The sequence below is a fragment of the Megalops cyprinoides genome, chromosome 1, assembly GCF_013368585.1.
Source record: "Megalops cyprinoides isolate fMegCyp1 chromosome 1, fMegCyp1.pri, whole genome shotgun sequence".
Lineage (NCBI taxonomy): Eukaryota > Metazoa > Chordata > Actinopteri > Elopiformes > Megalopidae > Megalops > Megalops cyprinoides.
In genome coordinates this window covers 23,513,409-23,536,050 of record NC_050583.1, presented here as the reverse complement: position 1 = coordinate 23,536,050, position 22,642 = coordinate 23,513,409, and the positions used below count along the sequence as shown (strand labels likewise).

The 22,642-nt window shown below is 36.4% G+C and overlaps 2 protein-coding genes across 2 annotated transcripts; one reads left to right on the top strand and one right to left on the bottom strand.

Annotated features, from left to right (window-relative positions):
* The first annotated feature begins 5,167 nt into the window (after window positions 1-5,167).
* Window positions 5,168-15,142, top strand: LOC118777826 (glucagon-like peptide 2 receptor). Its single transcript, XM_036529063.1, has 13 exons — window positions 5,168-5,260; window positions 8,706-8,802; window positions 9,137-9,241; window positions 10,713-10,834; window positions 11,206-11,312; window positions 11,660-11,816; window positions 12,553-12,712; window positions 12,937-12,997; window positions 13,296-13,362; window positions 13,967-14,055; window positions 14,141-14,279; window positions 14,396-14,437; window positions 14,810-15,142. Exons 1-13 carry the CDS (start codon window positions 5,168-5,170, stop codon window positions 15,140-15,142), a joined length of 1,572 nt encoding a protein of 523 aa, XP_036384956.1.
* A 4,052-nt stretch (window positions 15,143-19,194) lies between these two features.
* rcvrnb (recoverin b) lies at window positions 19,195-21,136 on the bottom strand. Its single transcript, XM_036526303.1, has 3 exons — window positions 20,756-21,136; window positions 19,582-19,693; window positions 19,195-19,313 (listed from the first exon to the last, which is right to left on the bottom strand). Exons 1-3 carry the CDS (start codon window positions 21,134-21,136, stop codon window positions 19,195-19,197), a joined length of 612 nt encoding a protein of 203 aa, XP_036382196.1.
* Between the last annotated feature and the right edge of the window lie 1,506 nt (window positions 21,137-22,642).

Here is a 22,642-nt window from a genome sequence, read left to right as displayed (position 1 = left end):
ATGCTGTTTCTCACACCCAGCCTTTTAGCTTCTTGTGAACCCAGGATTTTGACTGGTAGAAACCAAATTACCTGGTCATGCATGCAAGCCCAATGCACTTGCATGCCATTAATGGCAAGCAGATGCAGGCCACCGTTACAATCTGCACCACTCCTCCTGGATAACAGCAAAGATTTGTTTTCAAAGCAAAATTTATAATGACCTATAATATAACATTTACTCTGTCTGTACCATTCTGTTACTGTGTTAACCAGGGTCGGTAAGGTTGCTTTTGGATTATCAAGATATAGGCAAGGACTGCGATTTGACAGGAAATGTTTGTATATTTTCACCTGGATTAACGACTGCAGTTCTCATCAAAACATATGAAGAGCACCTTAATGTTAGTGCGTTCCAAACAATTTATGTATCCACAAGGGCAACCTGTTTAATTTCCCAGATACCACCTGTCTGCCGCTCCAAAACACTTTCTGACCCATTTGCAGCATACCATAAACATATCACAGCAAATGCAGCCTGCTTTCCATGCTAAGTTCATTGTTTACAAATCATGTAAATCCCCCTTGACACTTACTTGCAGATGGTGCAGCTCAGCTCTGCTTTTTCATCTCCATGCAGTGAGTCTTCCTGTACGTCTCTGAAATAAAAGATGTGCAGTTTCACGGCTGTCACATTACTGGACCAAGTGGATTTGCACATTATACAAATATGGCAATTACATTTCTCAATACTATATTTTCTTTATAAACTATACCAGGAATATCAACTATACCTGGTGATCTTTCATTTTCATGTAATGAAACAAAAATCCAGAAATTAGTCCTTATGACTCTAGTATGTGACACATAAACCAATATTTTTTAGTACAGAGCACTGAAATTTAAGAGTAAATCCTAACCCCATAGATTAGATCACTACATTTTACAACACTAACAGTTACATTTTCAGAAACCCAGGATTACTCACTTTCTGAAAATTAGGAGGGAAGTGTTATGATCCATAAAGGGTCATACATTTCATATATTTGAATACTATTGAAATAAGCAGTAAATAAAGCTAAAGGGTCAAGTATAGGAATCCCTCATTGCACATGGCAATACACCACATTACAGTATGTGGCTAGCTATCTTTTCTGGCTAATCAAAAATAATGACACAAATGTGTGCATGTCACTAATGAGTAAATACATCATGTATTGACTTTCTACCTTCCCAAGGGTTAGGTATTCATGCTTAGCATGTCAAATTTTTGATGGCACTGCCTTCTCGAAATATTTTTCTAAACTATGTGATTTTTCTGATTAAACTGATAATTATTTCAATTGTCTGTTATTATTTTTGTGGGAATGCATTCTGCATTTGATACGTGTGGTAGTTATTAGTTCATCTACTATATCTCCCATTGTCACATATGCAGTGAATTCTGTTTGCTGTTGTGAACTACAAATTCATCTTAATTTGAAATTAGGCATTATCTTTTACAATACAGAGGCTGATTTGTGAGGACTCCTCTATAAAGGATTGGTAAAGGCGATATCCATGATTAAATGGTTATTAAAAATCGAGAAACATGAATCTTATAAATGCATTTAAAGAGAAGTAGAACCATCAAAAATAGCTACTGGTATACACATTTTGATAAACTACAGTACCACACCTGATAAAGATAATGGGAAACATGCACTCAAAGACATTTTAATCTAAAGACTTATGCTTAAATGCCTGATATTTTTTTCTTAAACAAGTATAAATAGTGAAGTTGATTGCTATGTATGAGTTTCTTTTTCAAATAAATAAATAAATAAATAAATAAATAAATAAATAATTTTGGCTACTATGAAGAATCTTAAATGTAACTTTTGATTTGTCCACATTTATCGCTTTTATCATATTCCAGAATTCCAGGGCACTTTTTATAGAATTCAGTGGAATTCTAGCTTTGGTGTCTGTTGAGAAGATGAATGAATGTTACGCAATAACGCCTTACTACACATAGTCCTTGCCAATTTTTTAAAACTATTAGCTTAAGCACCTAAGCTACCAGTACAATACGCATTACATTTATGTGTTTTAGGTAGAGTGCATAGATCAGGGATTTCCGTTATTTTGCAGACATTTTTATGAGAATTTCTGTCATACTAAACCTTGCTTTTCAACAAGTGTCATACATCTCTGCAAAAACAAAAGACGTATAGAACCATTAAAATAAATTGGATTAAGCTATGGTAGCATGATAGACATTGGTTGTTAACATATTTAGTCTAATTCATGATTTGTTTGGAATAACAGCCTTATATCTCATTGTTTTGACATAGAAGGTTTCTCCAAGTGAAAAGACGTCAGTAACTGCAGCAGTAAGATAATAATTGTGGCTGTCTTGTAATTGCCATGGTTTTCAGCATTTTTACTAGTGGGTCAGAATTCCCATCATGTCCCGGATATTTTCCTCCCTCCTTACACTTCTTGCAGGGACAGCAGTGACAGTAGTAGCAGTGACAGAAGTGCAAAGAAACCACATCGACATGGGGCACACAACATAACACCGGCACTTTTTATGAAACACGTCACAGACGAATTGGGAATGCATTTTCTGTTGAACTACAGCAGCGCAATCATTTCAACACACTTGAATCATTGTGATCTTGACCTATATGTGCAATTAATGCTGACTTTGCAGGTCTCGCAGGTCTTGCTCATAACCAGAAAAACCTTGAAATGGCATTGCTGCAATAGTAGGGTGTAATTAATTGTTTTTTTGCTTTTTTTCTAGATTGCGGTTTTGTTTTTATACGGTATCTGCTATGTGTATCTGCTGCTGTCATGCAGCTTACATCTTGACCCTTTGTGAAAGATCATGGGAACTCTGAAAACGCTCCAGATCTGTATTCAGACACTCAGACACAGAGAGTGTGTAAGCCATTTTGTTTATTGCTTGATTCTCTAATCCTGGTCCATGCATAATTGGGTGGAGGACGTTAATGGGGTGAATGTGATGGAAGTGGCACAACAACACACATGCACTACAGGAGCATAAAGAAATGCCTGTAACTTTATATTCCTTGTCAGTATGATATTGTATAAAAGATTTCTCTAAATGGATCCTGCTCTGTTTATTAAGTGAATGTTGAATAAACTAATTCTGGCTTTGCTCTTCACAGTAAGAAAAAAAATATATTATATGAATGGGCCAAAATGGCTTTGTAATTCCCATATCTTCATAACCAGTATACCATACCAAATTATGGCAAGTGGATACTCTGTCAAATCCTCCTCTAGGGGGACTAAGCAACTGAATAAGTCCCCTAAATGAAACACAATTATTCCAGATGATGCATTACTAATCCTAAAGCACATCCACATGCATACTGCAGTGAAAGCTCTCTTACTTGCTTTCAAGATTTACTTCATATGGTTCTATGTGAAACATTGCATTCTTTCTTACCTTTCAACAAGATGCTTGTATCTCAATTTTAAAGACATCAGTGTTCTCTACAACAGAATGGTTTCCTGTTTCATAAATAAAAACAAAAATCTTTTGGATGTGAAGGCTATTTGTTTCTTGCGAACCTCTGATATTTCTCTCAACCCTGCATTTTGTCAGATTAGAACATTATAACCTTTGTGTTCCCAAGCCTGATGAATGATTCACATGTTTATTTGTCATTTTTATTACTGTTTGTATATGGAAAAGCTAATAACTGCTCCATTAGTGTTACTCTGATAAAGAACACTCCATTTAAATTATCACTTGAGATTGTGTCGTTCTTGCCAGGTGACACCAAACCTGCAATATTAAGAACAGGGGATATTTGACTGTTTTTTTTTTTTTCTCTGAGAACCATTTTGAGATAAATTTAGCTTCTCAATTAATATTAATCATAAGAAACTGCATAAAAGCGCACACCCAGCTCATTGCAATACACCATCAGCTCTCTCTAGTGAGGCAGAGGAGAGACATATGGTGTTTTGTATTTGCTTTATTGGGAGAATGGCCTGCGATGATAATGTAATCACACAAGTGTGCTGAAAGTCAGTTTACTGAGAGTTCAGACCTGTCATCACTGCAGTCAGCTCCAATACCAGCAAAGATGAAAGGCTGGCTTGGGGCAGTAATATGAACTTACAGTATATCAAGCTAGCACAATGCGGTCAGAACACCAGGCTCATTATGGGTCTTTTTGATTTCTCTTTTTAAAATCAGATTTCCTCAGAGTTTTGTGGGAGTTTAAGCTCTTGTTTATTTTCTCCCTTCAAGATAATGGAGACTTATTTTCGCTCATTTGCCGCCAGTTTGAGCTTTATGAGGCCTTTATGAATGATATTCATAAATCAAATGTTGTTAATGGGAGGTGGTGGCTTGTTGATTCAGATATGCCAAAAGGGTCACATCAATATATCTTCAATGCAGAGGAACTACAGTGCGGTTAACATATGCACAGCATCAATCACTGCTGAGGATTTCACCAGCTGCTCCTTGGGGCAGATATTTATGAATTTATTCATTTTGTTGCCAAGGTTTCTCTGCTACAGTTAGCTGTTCAAATTACTTGCAAATAATAGAAGTTTCTTTGTTCTATAAGCTCTAGTTTGTGAAGGTACATCTAATGCATATGCATTATAACAGAATAGTTAAGTCAAGCCAGTAGTACCATGTTAGTGATTAATGAGGCCTTACAACAACTAAAAATTATAGTCACACTGTCAGGGTTTTCATTCTACGAGTCAATGGCAGAAAATGTTCGGTGCTACACATTTTACCCTCTGGGTCCCTTTACTTCCGCCCATTCCCCCTCTTGGACTGAAAAGTTACCACTCTCTCTTGTCTTATCTTGATTGGCTGAGGAGCACCAGTGGGAAGCTGCCTGGGAGTGAAGCAAGGCAGATCCTGTCAGACGTGGTTTTCGTATTGCCGAGTGCGCTGGGGGAATTCCATGGGTCCCGTACACTACCGATGAGGACATCTTTTAGGCCCCATTGACCATTCGCTGACCATTGCTTCTTTTGCTTGACATCTTTATTTCAGAAGAAAGACCATTGATAGTTATTTGCTTGTTTTTGTGTCCACCGCGTTGCAGTACAGTACACGGACAGAAGGAACAGGTCCCCCCATGGATGTAGAATGAGGCCACAAAGCGTCCTGACAGCAGCGTGTATGTAAACAGTGAGACATGCCCACTTCACTTTCAGCCTGGCAACGGGGGTGGTTGACACTAGGGAGTACCACTCTGCCCGCTTTTCTCCTGCTCCTTTCCAGCTTTCAGGTAAGAGACCCCCCCAGTACTTTCCACAGCTTCTGTTGGCAGCCTGTCAACTCACTCTCTTCACTTCAAAATGCTACTTCTCCACAGAACCATAAAGGCAACTACACATTATATTCAGGTACTGTATGCTGGAGCAATCAGTTAAAAAACGGAGGTGGTTCTGGAAGTTTCCAGCACATTTTTCATTTCTGGGAATAACTATTGACATACATCATAAACATAATTTAATATGACCTCTTCATTAGATGGAAATTAGCTTGATATTGTGTGTGGTGTTTGCAATTTTATATTGGAAGTGGAATGGGGACTTTCTGGTGCATTCAAGGTTTGCAATATACTCTGTATTTTGATTGAGGATGTTAATAAATGCCTCTGGTATTTCTTCCTGCTGTGCAAAACATGGTAACGACATTATGAGTCATTTTCAGAAGAGAAGGGTTATTATAAAGAGTTGTATGTTTACGTGGATGTATTTGGTAGCAGGTCATTTTAGAATGTGCACCATATAGTACAGATGGACTACAAATATTTGCTTGCTTTGCTGAAGAGTTTTCTTGCGTAATGTAACTACCATATGAAAACATTTATCCAAGGGAAATTATAATTTAACCCAGTAGAAAGGTAATAAATTCTAAAAATCATATCAATAGCAGTGCCATGTCAATTAATTGAAAGTGATGGTCTATTACATTGTATTTCATGGAGTGGCAGTATAATTAAGTGAGACAGACAGAATATTAATATATAAGATATTACTACATCAAAACATAATGTAGTTAAAATATAATTTGCAATGTCTTATTGAATAGTTTTTCATATTAATATGAAAAACACAAAAATATTTATTAAATAATGAAGATACATCGCAAAACAGTGACAGCAGTAATAAGAACAAAAATATACAGTGAAATACGTAAATAACCAATAGCTAACCATAATAAGCAAAGAGTACATATATTTTATTAGCCTTTAATTCTTACAAATTGTATTCTCATTTTACTGTAGGTGTATACATGTTCTTGAGAAATGTAGCGTTAATTTTGATTGATTTATTGTCATCGTCTTATTCCTCATTACTTTTCCTGAATAAGAGTGTCCTCTAAATGATAAATGCATTTTCTACATGAAATAAATGTATTTTTTTGTGTGGCAAAATTTGTCATGAAACACAACTCTGTGGACTTTTACACTGATATACAATATACACAATATGATGTACAATATGCGGAGCAATGCATTAAGGGACAATATGTGACCTAATGTATTGTAAATGCACACAATCAATGATTTGTCGTTGTTTGTGTTTTAGCTATAATCTCAGATATGTCTAATTCACAGGTATCTGTACAATATACATAATGTCAGCATCATCTCTTGCCCATGGCTAAAAGTGTGAAAAACTCTGTATTAGAGGATAAGACTATAAAGAACAGTGTGGCAAAAATATCTCAGCTATAAGAGAAACCTCTTATGTACCCATGCAAGGTTAGTACCTACCATCATTCCAATGGTCAATACATGACGCTGATGAAAATATGAGTGTACTATTACAGTCCTCATAATATTTCCACAAGCTTTAATTCTTTACATATAACTTTAATTGACTTATTCTCAAATTATGCATTTTCACTTGTCCTGGTTTAGGTTTTCTACTATATGCTAAAATAAATGTCTTTTTGTATGAAGAAATGTATGAAACAAAGCCATGCCATTCAGTTTTACATTGATTTATGTCAAGAAAGAATGTGTAAAAGAATGAGTTTACATATGATATCAATATAACATATAATATCAATAACTTACTGAGAACATCAGATGTTCACCACAACCCTTTTTCTCAGCTGTTCAGTTATAAGATAAAGATTGAGGTGTTACTGGTTTCTGTCTAATATTTGATATGAATTTGTGAAACAGTGGCAATTTGCACAGGTTACAACTCCGTTAGCCAGTTCTGTGAGAACAGCTTAAAGTATGTGAAAGCAAATCTTTCCCACGTATCTGTATTCAACTGCAACTCTGTCTGTTGGCAACAAAGCCTTTTTTCTATGGAGGCAGTATTTCTTTTCCCACCAGCACAGATCAGTTACAGAACAGGACACCGGCACTTTAAACAGGCTCTCTTGCTTTCCTCTGATGTCGATCCACATAGCTTGATTGTGATTATGAATAGAATAATTCAGATGTTTACAGGCAGAATTGAGAATTTTCACTGTGAGTGTTTTTTTTTTTCTTCAGAGAGAAGCAGTAGTCACAGAAAATCATGTTTGAAAGAGGGTTCTGATTTTTTAGCACATGTTTGCTTTTTTTTCTAACAAAAGTTAACCTTGGGCTGTCAAGTTAAAGTGTTAAATCAAGAAGAGGAAATGCTGTCCTTGAACGTTTGTTTCATTCATCTGCTTTACATGAATGTTTCCACAGCCAGATTTCAATTTCAAAAGTTCAGATTGTTTTCAATTTGATGTTAATGTAAATACAAACAAGCTGAAGAACATATTATCATAATTCATCATTAATCCTATTTTTAACACAAGACAAAATACTCTACAATTTTATTTTATAACCATATTCAGACAGTTCACACACATACACACTTATTCCATGATTCACTTGCGTTCACCCATATTCAACAGAAAGTGATAATTGGACCACAATTATCCGGACATAACTGGACAAAATTATTAGTTTTGTGCAGCTACGAAAAAATGAAATACAGCCCAATACAGATTATTGTGTCATACCACAATCTTTGGGAATATATAGAGGCCGGGAAAGCAGCTCTCGAGGACAGCATCCGAAAATAGTGCGCCGTTCTAGAATATATTTTTCCTGTTGACCTTTATCCAAACACTGCCATCATGTGGACAGATACATGCAGATGCATCCACTATGCATTCACTTTGGAATGGAGCACAATATTTTCATTGTCACTGAGAAACATTCTCGTAAATTGTAGATCTTGAGCTATTATGGAATGTGCAACGGAATTACACCTTCCTTCCTCCCTGTTTGATGGTGCTGGCTCATGCACCTTCCATAAAAACAGCAGAGAAGACCATGTACAAAAGCAACAAGTGATGAATTAAAAACAAAAGAAATAGACATAAACCAGGGCTCAACACATTAACAGAGCTACATACCAAAAAAAACAGATAACTGCTAATCAGCTGCACTTACACTTGCATTCATACTAGGTTTATTAAACAGTTATTGTTCATTGCCAAATGGTTCCCTCAATAGGTTATTCCTATTGCACATGATTTCAGTCAGAAAATAGAGCTGGTGCGAAGGAAAGTGCTATTGTTAAAATTATCATGGAAAGTCAGGATCCTCAATTTCACATGTAAATAAGTGCTCAGTTTAAAACATATACCTGATACTGACTTTTATAACAGTTTTCAGGTTACTATAGTCATCACACCATGTTTATTTTCAATATATTTTGAAGGTAATGGGCTCAATACTTGAAGATGTCATTTATAAACGAGCTGAGTATCAGGAAAATTGTACCAGGACCTTAGCATCCACCTCCTTCTCAAGAACTGGTGAGCACCGGCAACATTGTGATGTACAATACTGTTCTTCTGATAAATTAAATCTGTTAATTAAAACTGAAAAGAACACTGAGATGATGACATAGACAGTAAAAATAAAATGCTGATGTGATGATGGAAAAAATCTCCTTGTATATATAATGGTTATTGCAAAGATTCATGGCAAAATGTAATCTGTCCTTTGAAGATTTACTGGAAATGTCATATGCAGAATTACAGCTGTCCAATGTCTTCCTGTTCCTCTGCATACCTTAGTTTAAAAAATTATACTGAGTTCATTGCTGCCAGGTAAATTTCAAATGTCAACAGTATTTTGTCTTTTCAGGAGTCTATTGTAATGGGACTTTTGACCTCTTTGCCTGCTGGCCACATTCACCTCCTGGGAATGTGTCTGTGTCATGTCCCGTGTATCTGCCCTGGATTAAGGAGGGTAAGATAATTGTCTCACTCAAATGTAGTGCTCGTATTCACTAAAACAAATATCATATTCACATACAATTAAACGTGGAAATTATTTTTTGAAATCAACCATATGCTAATATAATGTTCGTGATTGAATGTGAAGGGCAGACATAAAGATAATGAAAAATACTGGCTGTGCTTGTGAAACATTAGCAACATTGTTGTCTTTGAGGAGTGAGTCATGAGACCACCATAGCAAAGCTACAGAGGTCAAAGGCAGTCATGTGACCAAAGAAATGATTAAATGACTTGATCTGTTTATTCGTTATTTGTGACTCATCTTTGGATGGTAATTCTTGTGGGATTGTGCCTGTAGGACAAATAGAAATGAAGAAATTGCAAAGATACAGAGAGCTATTCCAAAATACACAAGAATTATTGTAGTCTTTTAACTATATCTGTAACTTGCAAATACAATTAGCAATGTCATTAGCATGACATTCAAATGGATATCAGTACTTACTGAACTGATTCAGGTTAAGAAACTGCCCAATTTCCAAATGAACCTGAAATTTGCACCTAAACCCTGCTACAGAATCCATTTTAGGACGTTCTGTCCTCGAACCTCTGCCAAAAGGACATCGTCTGACGATTTCTGGCTCATACCCCAGCCTAAAAGGCATTATTTCAAATGCTGTCATACAAGATGGACTCATCCCATACAGACTTATCTGGCATTACTCAAACCTCTATTACTAAAAAGACATATCCAACCTCAGGGGTGAGTTGGTAAAGGAACGGAAATAAAACTTTTAAAGGAATTTCTGCCTGGTCTCAGCCTATCCAGCAAATTTATCTGTGTTGTACAAATCAGGGATCAAGGATCAAGTATCAAGATCAGGGTAATAATTAATTCTGAGCCTGGAAAGCATTGCCTTTTATCAGTTTGGGATATTACACTGTAATGAAGAGTGTGAAGCCTTGGGGATGAGGCTGTAACTTACAATATGAGGAATGAATCTGCTTTGGCTGATGTTTAATGATGGCCTAAACATTACAACATATACTGCACAGTCAGTCAGGATGACTATTTTTACTTAAATAAACAGACTTGCATAAATTGCTGAGAGGCTCATAAATCTGGTTAGATTTATCACACTTACACAATCTAATCTCTATTTATATTAATGATACTTACCCCTTAAACTGCTTGTTACACTGTTTGCATTTATAACACTCACACACACAAAAATCTATGCTCACATTTATTACATACACACACCCAAATCACTTTCAGCATTTATTATAAATTATATAATCTATATATGATACTCAAATTTCTTTAGCATGGAGGTTAAGGTGGTGTTGTTGCACATTATGCGTAATGGATTCAGTTTGTAAATAAGTATTGAGCAAAAGTAGAGTAAGACATGATAGCAGAAACTGAAAGTCAGGGTAAATGGAACAGGCTGAGTTTGACAGGTTTCCTTTGTTCCCAGGAGAGTCAAAGTATGTGTACCGTGTGTGCACCCCCAGCGGAGCCTGGCGTACCATGGAGAACTCTACTGATGTGTGGCGGGACCAATCAGAGTGTGTCAACCCACAATACTTCAAACCACAGGTTACTGGATACTAGAGCAAGAATAGTGAATCAGACAATCAGACAAACTGATCATTGTCCTGAACAGGTTCCTGACTGGTTTACCCATTTTCCTGGCTTGCAAGTGTAATGAAAGATCATCAGCTTTAATTCATTTTTACTTAAGCGTACATAGAATAGTAGCATTCAATATTACCTTTCATATTAAATTGAAATTATGACAAAGAGACTGAATTACAGTCCAGTTACTTGATGATGTCTGCTTCACCTGTTTGTATTTCACCAGCCTCCGCTGCTGAACACCTCTTTCAAGCACTCTTGCAGGATTTCTGACTGACTGTCTGTAAGAGAGGTCTTTCTTTGTCCATGCTAAAATATTCTGCCCCTTGCAGGAAGAAGATGTGCTTCTCCACTCAGTACTACGCATCATCTCCATCATTGGATACTCCCTGTCTCTCTTCTCTCTTTTGCTGGCTGTCCTCATCCTGGGCCTTCTGAGGTGAAAGGGGAGGTGTCGGTGCAGACAAAAAACAAAAAAACTGTGGTGTAGCATATGGTATTAGTGCAGTAAAAATGTTGTGTAGTGCAAAACAGTGTTACATAACTCTTATCAAGAACACTTCTTTGATCATTTTAATTTCCCATTGAATGCTTTACTCTTTACTATGATATATTTTGCATTTTGTGACACTCAAATTGTGACAAAGTATCTATGTGCAGTAGAATGAGGAAAGTGGCTTTGTTGACCAGAGCCTACTCTTTTTGATAGACTCAAACATTTGAAGTAAAATCAGGAATATATACATAGATCATAATCAGTGGATGTGTGTTCTGTTTTCTCAACAGGAAGCTTCACTGCACAAGAAATTACATACACATGAACCTGTTTGTGTCATTTATGCTACGAGCAATGGCAATCATGATAAAAGAAGTCATCCTACAAGTCATGTACTCTAACCTGCCCACTGATGAAACTGGATGGAATGAATATACCAATTCAGCGGTATTAAATCTAACAATATCCTTTTCCATGTGTATTCTTTTTTGTTTTGTTTTTTGCATTTCATGGTATTATTGAGACAACAAACAAAACACATCTAATGAATTGTTGGTGTGGACTGCATGTCCTTAGACTATACAGTAAGTTGGCTTGCCAGAAAACCACTTTGGCTGGTAAAGGTCTGGGGAGTCAGTGCTCAACTAATGTAGTTGTTTACTTTTGTAATGATAATCTTAAAAAGGAATGCGATAGATGAGTCTTTGAGCATTTGACTTTTTGTCAAATGAGTTGTAGTCTGTAAACAAAGGTGATAAATGGTAGTGTGACGTAAAGATTTAGGCATATAATTAAAATGACTGTCCTCCCATGGAGTAAATTATTTATACAGTGACCATAGTCTGATGTCTAGTTTAATTTTTAAGTTTATGAGCTATGATCTGTAGGGTTTTTTTTGTCATTAAAATTGTTTAGTTTGGCACACAGTCAATTCTATTTGTTGGCCATTTCCACATAATTCATATTTGTTATATTAGGTGATCCTTGGGGGGAAAACACTTGTGAAGGAATCCCAACAAGCCTATATACTGAATATGCCAGTGAGCGAGGGGTGTATTTGTGTGTGCTCATGTTACATCAGGCATATACTTCAAGGATTACTTATATTGTGATATGATTATGGAAAAAAGGCCTGTCTGTAATGTGAATCAATAACATTTGTAATTGTATTTCATTCTCCCAGATCTCTGTGCTATGCAAGGCTACTCAAGTGTCCATGCACTACTTTGTGGGAGGGAATTACTTCTGGCTTTTGGTGGAAGGGATATTCCTCCACACTCTTTTATTCACTGCAGTGCTCACCAAAAGAAGGTTGTTGAAGAAATACATGCTCATCGGCTGGGGTAGATCTCCTGAAAAAAACCCTCTGCATGTCCTAAGGCACAATCAGAGTACAGTCATAGTAATGCCCCCTCTTTTCATTATCTCTCACATTCATCAATACCCTTAGTTTTTAAATGATCACATTTACTTTATTTGGATTGTGGTTTTATCAAGTTAGATCAAATTAGATGTGATAAAAAATGATTCAATATTAAGTGTGAGATGTGTGTTTGTCTCCTATAAGGAACACCCTTTCTGTTTGTGGTGCCGTGGACAGTAACAAAAACTTTATATGAAAATCAAGGGTAAGTGTGTAAGTATGATACTACAGTTTAGAAATGACATTGGAGGCATCACTAACTGATAACTGCATGCTTTCAGATGAGCTATTATATGGAAATTTCTTGGCAGACCTATGCACAAAGGAATTTAGCCATTTTTTTTGCTTTTTGGCCAGAGAATCCTAATATACTGTTTTTATTTTGTGTGTTTTCTTGAAGAAAACAAATTGTACTGTATGTTAGTTAGAATAATGATTAAACTTTTGAATGAAGCAAAAAAGAAAATTACAGTATTTCTCAGTGTCATTTCTGTTTTTCATAGGTGCTGGTTCAATAACAGCACATGGATCTGGTGGATAATTAGAGGACCAATAACATTATCTGTTGCAGTAAGTACGCTACCGAGTGCATCTTAAACTGTTTGCTGTAGCATAAGTGCATGCAATGACTGCTGTGTAGCTAAAAACACATTTATGATATTTACAATATCAAAAACATATAAAGAATTTCTTTTATCTGACGGGGGTTTCTAGGTGTATACAGCCTGATGAGTTAGTTTTTTAAGCAACGTTTGACTTCAGCATAGTCTATCACGAGCAGTCACGAGCAGATATTTTAAAAATGGCCAGAACTCTAAAGCTTAGCATGTCTAAATGGGCTTTCAGACATTTAAGGACATCGGACACAGTAAAGTCATGTGAGACACACAACCACCCAGACACACACTCACACAGCATAGAAGCAGTGAGAGTACATGCAAAGATCAAAAGAGAATCCTGGCACAACTAAATGCCTGAACTATTGCTCATATTTTATTTTTGTACTAATTTTATGCCACAGAGATTATACACCTCTCAACACTTTCAAAAAACATTTTTGGTACCTTTATTGCCTTTATTAAATCTGTGCTTACAGTATCACATCTTCAATGTGTGCTTACAGTATCATAATAGCTCACACGCCTCTTTTAAATTATGTCTGTTTTCATTGCAGATTGTCTTTTACATATTTATTAAAATAATGACATTGCTGCTTTCCAAGTTAAAAGCAGACCAGATGAAATTTACCGACTACAGGTACAGGTAAGCACTGCAATTGATCCTTTTCTCTACACATGCCAATATGTTATGCGTACACAATTCTGATTATGTCTTTCTTGGATGACAGTTTAGCCAGAGCAACATTGGTGTTAATTCCATTGCTGGGGATCCATGAGGTGGTGTTCACATTTATCTTTGATGAATATGTGGACGGACGAACACGCTATGTACGAAACTTCATCAATCTGACGATCAGCTCTTTCCAGGTGAGGAAAACAATGGACATAGTGATTCAATTATTATGCATTGATTCATTAGAAAAAGTATCCATTCCTCAGTACTGTCTTGTATATGTCATTATGTGTCATGTCTCTCTTTTCAGGGCCTCTTTGTTGCCATTTTATACTGTTTTGCCAATGGAGAGGTAAGATGTCATATTTTCTAATCCTCTCACTACCAGGGCCGCAAATGAATTGGAGGAGGCAATTTCCATTTCCATGAAAGCTCAAACATTCATATACACATTCACATACACATTCACATATATACACACATATCCACAGACCCACACACACATGTAATGTGTATCTTTTTTTAAAGTTTCTTGTGACCGAGTAAGATCTATTCAAATCCTAAAAGATGTTAGTTTATTGTGTACCTGAAAGCTTTCCATTTGTTTTCTTTTGGGGAAAATAACAAAAAACCCTCCTCATGGGTATCATGTCCCATGTGGTTAGTGTTGCATGTTTCAAACAGAATTTGGTTATTTATTGTGTTATTTTTTTTAAATGTCCAGGTCCAAGCAGAACTCAAGAAACGCTGGCAGCTCTTCATCTTTGCCAACCACTTTGATGTGCAGGACTGCTTCCAGAAGACCCAGTTCAAATACCTATGGAAGTGCTCGAGGAGGCAGCCTGCCCGTGGCTCTGGCCAGAGTGAGCCCTGCGGGGAGAGCAGCGTCCCCTGTAACGTGCAGCTTCTGCAGGTGACCATCAGGTCCAGAGGGGAGTTCCAGCGTGGCCGACCCACTGGCATAGAGTTCTATGCCAGGGGAAGCCTCTCCAGCAGCGAAGGGGAAATGACTCTGGGGGAGACCTTGGAGGAAATACTGGAGGAGAGCGAGTTTTAACTCCCCATCTCTGGACACTTCCACTGGCTGAGGTTTCCTATGAACATGTGTTTTAAAGATTTTGTACTATTTGTCACTAGGGAGGTTCTTCCCGTAGAGTTGTGCTGATTACAATGTATGATATGTTGCTACCTGATGGCTAAATACTGTATATAGATGGTGAGCCAGTGACCAAAATATCACTTCCACTTTTGTTGCAGGCAGTATTTTAATAATATCTTGACCCTTGGTGATGTAGCATGATCCTTGTTACTTGGTGTAAGGTATTTTATAATTTCAATAATTCAGGGAAAGTGCATATTTGAGTGCTAGAAGTTTTGAAGGGTATTGTAAATATCAGACCATGTGCACGGATGCTGTGGTTGGTTGTTCTAAAACTTATCAGACTTTTATACAGGGATGTGTGTTTGGGGGATAATCTGTGTATAGGAAAAAATATTGTCAAATATTGTCATTTTCTCAGATTGTCCCATCTGTTTCTTCATACTGGCATACAAACTGACGTATGTAACTGACATACTGATGGCCACTAAGACTGTAAAAAATGGATTTTTTCCCATTAAGGAAAAACACATGAATTTTCATCCCCTTTTCAGATAACAAACAAAGTATTATTTAATTAGTGACATAAGCTAATGTGTGTTGTATTTTGCATATGTAATTGTGTAGAGAAATACTTTAAAAAAAAAAAAAAAACAAAAAAAAAATGTACAAAATATAAAGTAAATTGAAGTGACGTCATGCTCTCACCACCTCTAAATTACATTGCATTGACAGATCGGTGTGTGCAAATATTTTCTGCAACCTGTACATAATGTGCTATGCAGTATATTTATGTGATAAGAAGAAAACTAGGCCTTTAGGGTTTTAGTGAATGCTTCAGTGCTTAGACTGGAGTCACACAAGTTAATACTGAAGGCCCTTTTAAGAACCATACTATCTGGTCAGCTAGAGGTAGAGAGAGTGATCGTCATCTCCCTATGTAAGCCTAATTAGACTGATTTCCCAGAGCGAAATAAATGCACCTGCCAATGTCCGTCAATGCCATACCTGGGCCGTGCAATGCTAGCAGCAAAGAGAATACACTGATTTTCACCTCTTTTTTTGAAGAAATGGACCACCTTAATATTTCAATGTTTTTGTTTTTATTTGATAATGGATTTTATTTTGAATTTCTTTGTATTGAAAGTGTCCCTGCATTATATACAGTGCATTTTATCTGTATATGAAAAGAATCATTTTTTGTTTTGTTTTTATGAAGTAAACTTTGGACCCTTAATCCTTTGGTGGAATCTGAATGACACTCAGTATATGCTTTTTTTGTAGAATATAAAATGATGTATATAGTTTGTATATAGTTGTTACGAAGGTCAGTGGTATAGATGTATTCTTACATTATGTCATCCACATTAAAAAGGCATAATTTTTACATGTTCAATCATGTATTAAATGAATATTTATTCACAGTATTAAAACACTGTTTTAGCAACTTTGTACATTTGTTTTATTACATTGTGTGCCTTATGAAGTGCAATGGACAACAATGGAATTTCACCTCATTCATCACTTTGATATCCTGCATGAGGCTATTAATAAATACAATTGTATCCACTCTCTGTTATTATAATTGTCTTTATTTTATCCAGGATCATGTATTAACTACTGTAGTTGACTGTCCAAGGCACGGTCTTACCGATAAACTGCTACCAAACTAACACATTCTTTTATTTCCTGCTGTATAAACCACAAAAGTTGCATTGAAGAACTGTTAAGCCCTGGAGCAAATACACTGCACAGGATGTACTGCATGAACTTTTGCTTTTCTCCGTATTCGTGGAATCTTCTAATGGGAAGTATGTTCTGTTCCTCCTAATTTCAGGATCCAGAAACTGATTCACAGCCAGTGCCTGAAGGGGGAACATCCTGGCGTGCGGAGAGCGAAACATTTCACATGCCCAGATTATACAGGGACTTGAGTTCATGCCCGCTGAAAGGTTACAAAGTGTTCAAAAAGTTTAAAATCAGGAGATTAACCTTGCCAAGGGAAATTGTGCTACCAGGGGCCTCCAGCTCATTCAGAATTCTACTGTACTGTAATAGAAAGGAAGAACTACTTTTAAATGAACGTACTACCAGCATATTAGTAACACTACACCAGAAATAACAGGCTAGATGTGCTATGTGAATAGAGCTTTTTGAATGGATCATTGACAAGGGAGGAAACTTGTGGTCATGAGTGGTGAGAAAGTGTATGATATGACAAACATATTGACTCCACTGGGGTTGAAATGCATTGACTACGTAAGACTGTGAAGAATTAACTATCAGGAGAATTTTCAAATTACATGTGTCTGCTGTCATATGGCTTCTGTCAATTTGCACCATTTATTAAGATGAGTGATGTCTGCAGTGACTGACCCTGAACCCAGATGCATTCAATTGAGATATGACATCCAATCTTTTTCAAAATATTTGTTTTGTCAAAGTATTTTGGTAATAGTGACAAAGTCATTAAGGCACACATCAATAGGCTACTGTCAATAGTGATAATCATAGCAATGCTGGCATTTATTATTCATTAATGTGTGTTGTAGTATGGACATTCTTAAATCAGCCAAACCATCCCTCAGTTTTCAAGTCATATTATAGGTCTGTAAGCAGCCCTACCAAGCAGAATGGTCCAAGAATTTCATTGCACTGTGACCTTGGATGCATACACTTTTGATGCAAACCTGCTGTGTAGATCTGTACCGAATTTAAACTAAGGCATAGATTGTATGCTTTGAACAGGACCGTTGTATGGAAACAGTGAAAATATCAAAATTAAGAGTATTTTAGTGTTGGTAGGGGCATTTTGCAAATAGATAAAACAACAACTTTTTAAGCATGAATTTATTTTGCTTATAAAGAGAGGAATTAGAGAAAGACTTAAAATGTAACCAAACCAAGCCAAACCATCAAGCAAACTAACACAGGAAAATAATAATTACAATTTTTCAAAATGGTCCAAAATAGGACCATTCAACAATAATTATTTAACTTAAAACTTAAATAAATTTAAATAAAGGAAAGACTTTCAGTCATGGTGAAACTGAGAGAACTGTGAGAGGTTAAATTGCTAGTCAAAGCCAGTCTTTGAACCATGAGTTTATATCATAGTTATCCAATTAGGAGAGTGCCTGATTGATAAACTATGTACTTAAATGCTCAGAATTTATATAGAGATGGGAATCTGAATTAAAGCAATACCCTCTGACAATTATTTGTTTGTATTCTCTGGTATATAATTCACAGTAAATATGATATTGTCATATCTAAAGATAGAACTAGAGCTAAATCATTCCATTTATATTCTGTTTACACAGTGAAGCAGGGTCATGTTGAGTTAAAGACATCAAAGAACACGTAGATGATGAGTTTCTCCCTTACTCACTAACAGTATTTCACTTTGTTAAATGCGCTCACACTGTATCTTGCTCTGGATAAGAGTGTCTGCTAAATGACAAAATGTAAATGTAACAGTGTAAAGAGGAAATCCAATGAGAATAAAACATCTTTGGGTTTGGGTTATCCTTATCCAACAAACAGGCCAGTGGATCATTTTGATCATTTTGTCAGTTTATACTCATCCTAAACTGTTGGATTTCATGCTCAAAAGTTTTGCATTGTGGGAAGTGTCTGCATCGGCAAAAAGGTAATAAAATAGCTAAAGCCAAATATATGTTTAAGGGAAAGTTCGCACAATGATATCACCACCCTCAGGCGCCCAGCAGGAATCTGTCTCTGCTAAGAGGATTGCCTGTTACAAAGGGATTATTAATATAATCCTAATTCCAGTCAATATGGATACATTTTCATTTCTCTCCCTCTTGTAAACAAAGGCACATAAGTTAAGGATGCTAAAGGTCTGAGTTTGAGGATATAGTCATGCACATACACAATTTCGGCAGGTAAGAGATATGAGAATTAAGCAAGCAGTAAAGCTGTGAATGGTATAGAATTTTGGATAAATGGACAGTATCACACATACTGAAAAAAGCTGCTTATAAAAGTTATTGCTTCTTCTCCTTTAGTCTCTCTTGAACTTTCTGGGGCTTGTCAAACTGAATCAATCTGAGAATGTCCTTGTTGCCCATGACTCCCTGAATAAACTCCCCTTCAGTTATCTTATCTGAAAAGGAAAAGTCACAGAGAGAGGTATTAAAAAGCTGAATAGTGGCAAAGATTCATATGTTCTGACTTTTACTCTTTAAGGCTTACATTTATTGAGACTAAATCACAGCATGTATTATTATAGGTTATGCATGTGTATAGTTCTTTAGTTAATGAGTTACTGAGACTACAGTGGTGTAGCCATACTCCACTAGTTCTACAAGGTAACCACATTTTCATTTCAGATTTTTGTTTCTCCAGTTACATTACAGGAACATCAAACTTACCATTGTCTTTTTTTCCAAAGAAGTCCCAGATTTTATCTGCTCTCTTTTCTGGTGTATTTTCATCATCAGGAAGGTGCTTTTGATCTTCATTGGAGATCATATTGAAAATTGACTGAATGAAAACAAAAGATGGTAATGATGAAATGCTGTAAGGCTATTGATTATTGCTAGCATGAGAACATGGCATATGTTTCAAATTATTTTCTCATTCATCATCGTAACTGCAAACCAAGAATCCAAAGATGAAATTAATTGAATGGGGACACAATAACCTCATTAGATTGGTGTACCGATGACAAACAGCCTCAGCAACATCTGTGAGCTATGTTTGTGGGGATGGGAAATTTTGTTTTTGAATGATGAACAGCAAATAGCACAATATCTACATACCCCCAACCACTACGCTCTGCTCCCAACCACTACGCTCCACTACTGAATGGTGTCTGGTGGTCCCATCATATTGCGGCACAAAATCACTTTTCACAACCTTCTTCACCATTGTCCCCTGATGGTGGAATGAACTTCCACACTTCATTCGTTCTGCTGAGTCCCTCACTATTTTTAAGAAAAATCTGAAGATACAGCTCTTCCACGCTTACCTGAACACCAGAAACACAACCACCTAAAGCAATTTTTTATATCATAAACTTTGTTTTCCATAAAAAATAAAAATTACTCTATGGTTTCATGCAATTTCATCTCTGTCAGTTAGCTTGAACCTTGTCTAGCCGACTATTGAAACTTTATCATGCTGCACTTCTATTATTGTTGACTCCTTATGTGGCTTTTTCTTGTGATGTAGTCTGTCTCACTTGCAAGTTGCTTTGGATAAAAGAATCTGCCGAATTAGTAAATGTATTTAGCTCATATACCACTGAATTTGATTTGTGTACATTATTGCATGTAATGTCTTTGAACATGAGAAATTATTCTAAATATCAATCACATTTCTAAAAATTCTGTCTAGTCTGCTCTGCCCTTATCATTTATTTATACATACATCCGCAAATCCATAGTCAATAAGTAGAAATCTGCATGAAAAGTCATTAATATTTTAATCTTTTTTTTCAAAGCAGCTTCAATGGGATATTTATTGGATTCATGTGGAACACAATATTCCCATGCAGCATGTCTATGTGTAGAGAATCTGAACAGGTAAAGCAGCCACTGATACCTTGACAATTTCCTGGATCTCATTTTTGCTGATGATGCCATTTCTGTCAACATCATACAGAGCAAAGGCCCACTCCAGCTTTTGCATTGTCTTCCCAGATGAAGTGAGGTGCAGTGCCACTATGTACTCCTTGAAGTCCAGGGTGCCGTCACTGTTGGAATCAAAGCTCCTGAAGACGTGCTGTGCATAGGCTTTAGGATCAGCATCTGGGAAGAAGCTGGCATAGATACTTTCAAACTGCTCCTTGCTGATTCTGCCGCTGGGACACTCCTTCAGGAAAGTGTGGTACCAGGCACACAGCTCCTCCTCACTGTATTTGGTGTTGAGCTTCAGGTCATCCAGCAGCTCCTTGGATAGTGTGCAGCTCTTGCTATTTCCCATCTTAAAGACCTGTTCAGGTGAGAGCTCCCTTGCTTGAGACACGCTCGGCTAGTGAGAAACCGTTCTACACATTGACCAGACACTGCTGAACTAGATTAAGGGTATGTCCTTTTTAAACCCAGACTGGCTTTGTGTAGAATTAAGAGGATAACTAAGTTGATACATTTGATCACATTTTGAGCAAATCATGGAATAGGGTTTGGGTCAATATGCTGTATAGTATGTGTTAATCAGACACATGTATTTTACAGCAGGGGACTAAACCTGAATGACTGCAAGCTAGACTTTAAAGTGCTTATCTGACAGTAGGGAACCTCTTGATCTCATTTAATACACACTAATGAAATTGGCCAGATATTTTTAGCATGCTAGTTGATTATGTTATTGCTTAGGCTTAAAACCAAGTGTAATCTTAATACCACAAAATAGAAAACAAAAATCTACATCATTAATGTTTTGAGCATTGTCCAATTACACATCAAACTCAGCAATCTTTAAAATCATTATAAAAATAATATAAACAATATCTAATTCTAGAGGTTAATAGATACTTTTAATCTAGCTCATATACCTAAGCTTAAGCTTTTACATAAATTTTACATACATTTACATATTTCATTCTTCTGACATCTTTCCTCACACACTACTTCTCTACTTCTCCTCATGCAACAGTTCTGTGAATACACCAAAGTATAATATTCACAGTTCACTGAAATCATATATATTATATATATCCTATATATATTATTTATTTATTTATTTATTTTTTGCTTGATATATTATGTGAAAAGAAAATACTTTCCACTTTTTGGTCATGGGGCAACCCATGGCATTAGCTATGATGCACCAACCTGCACAATCACCATAATCAACCTGGGCTCTGCTGTGTGCATTTCATGACGCCCAACAACCAGAATGCACAATTTGGCACAGATGCATAAAAATCTGTCACAGGTGTAGTACGAATGTAAGCGATTCGTAAATTAAACCAGGAAAAAAAAGTGAAAACAATTTACTCACAATCACTTGTCTGTTTTCACACAACAAAATTTATTATTGCCATATATAATTCATTGAAATGAGTATTTGGCATCTTCTAAATAATGTAATGTAATGCATACGTATTCGCTTTAAGAAGTGTGGTATTCATACCAACATGTAGTTGATCAGTGACTGTAAAGACTGAAAGACTGCTTGCTGAATGCAGCCTATCATATCAATTCACTCATGTTCCTGCCCTCACTGGAATTTTGCGGTTCCTGCATTACGCGAAAACTGATTTGCTACGTGCGGTGTGCCAAAGCATATTTAAGGATCCCGAACCACCTTTCAAACCCAATTCTCTGATCTAACTCATACCGCCGTGGGTATGGGGAGAATATCACAATCGTATTGCACAATATTGGTTTAATAGTTTTACACTGTTTTAATGTCAAATTAAGTTAAGCGTGACATACGCGTAGAATACAGCGAAGTCTACCGGTCACGTGACTACATATCTGGCCA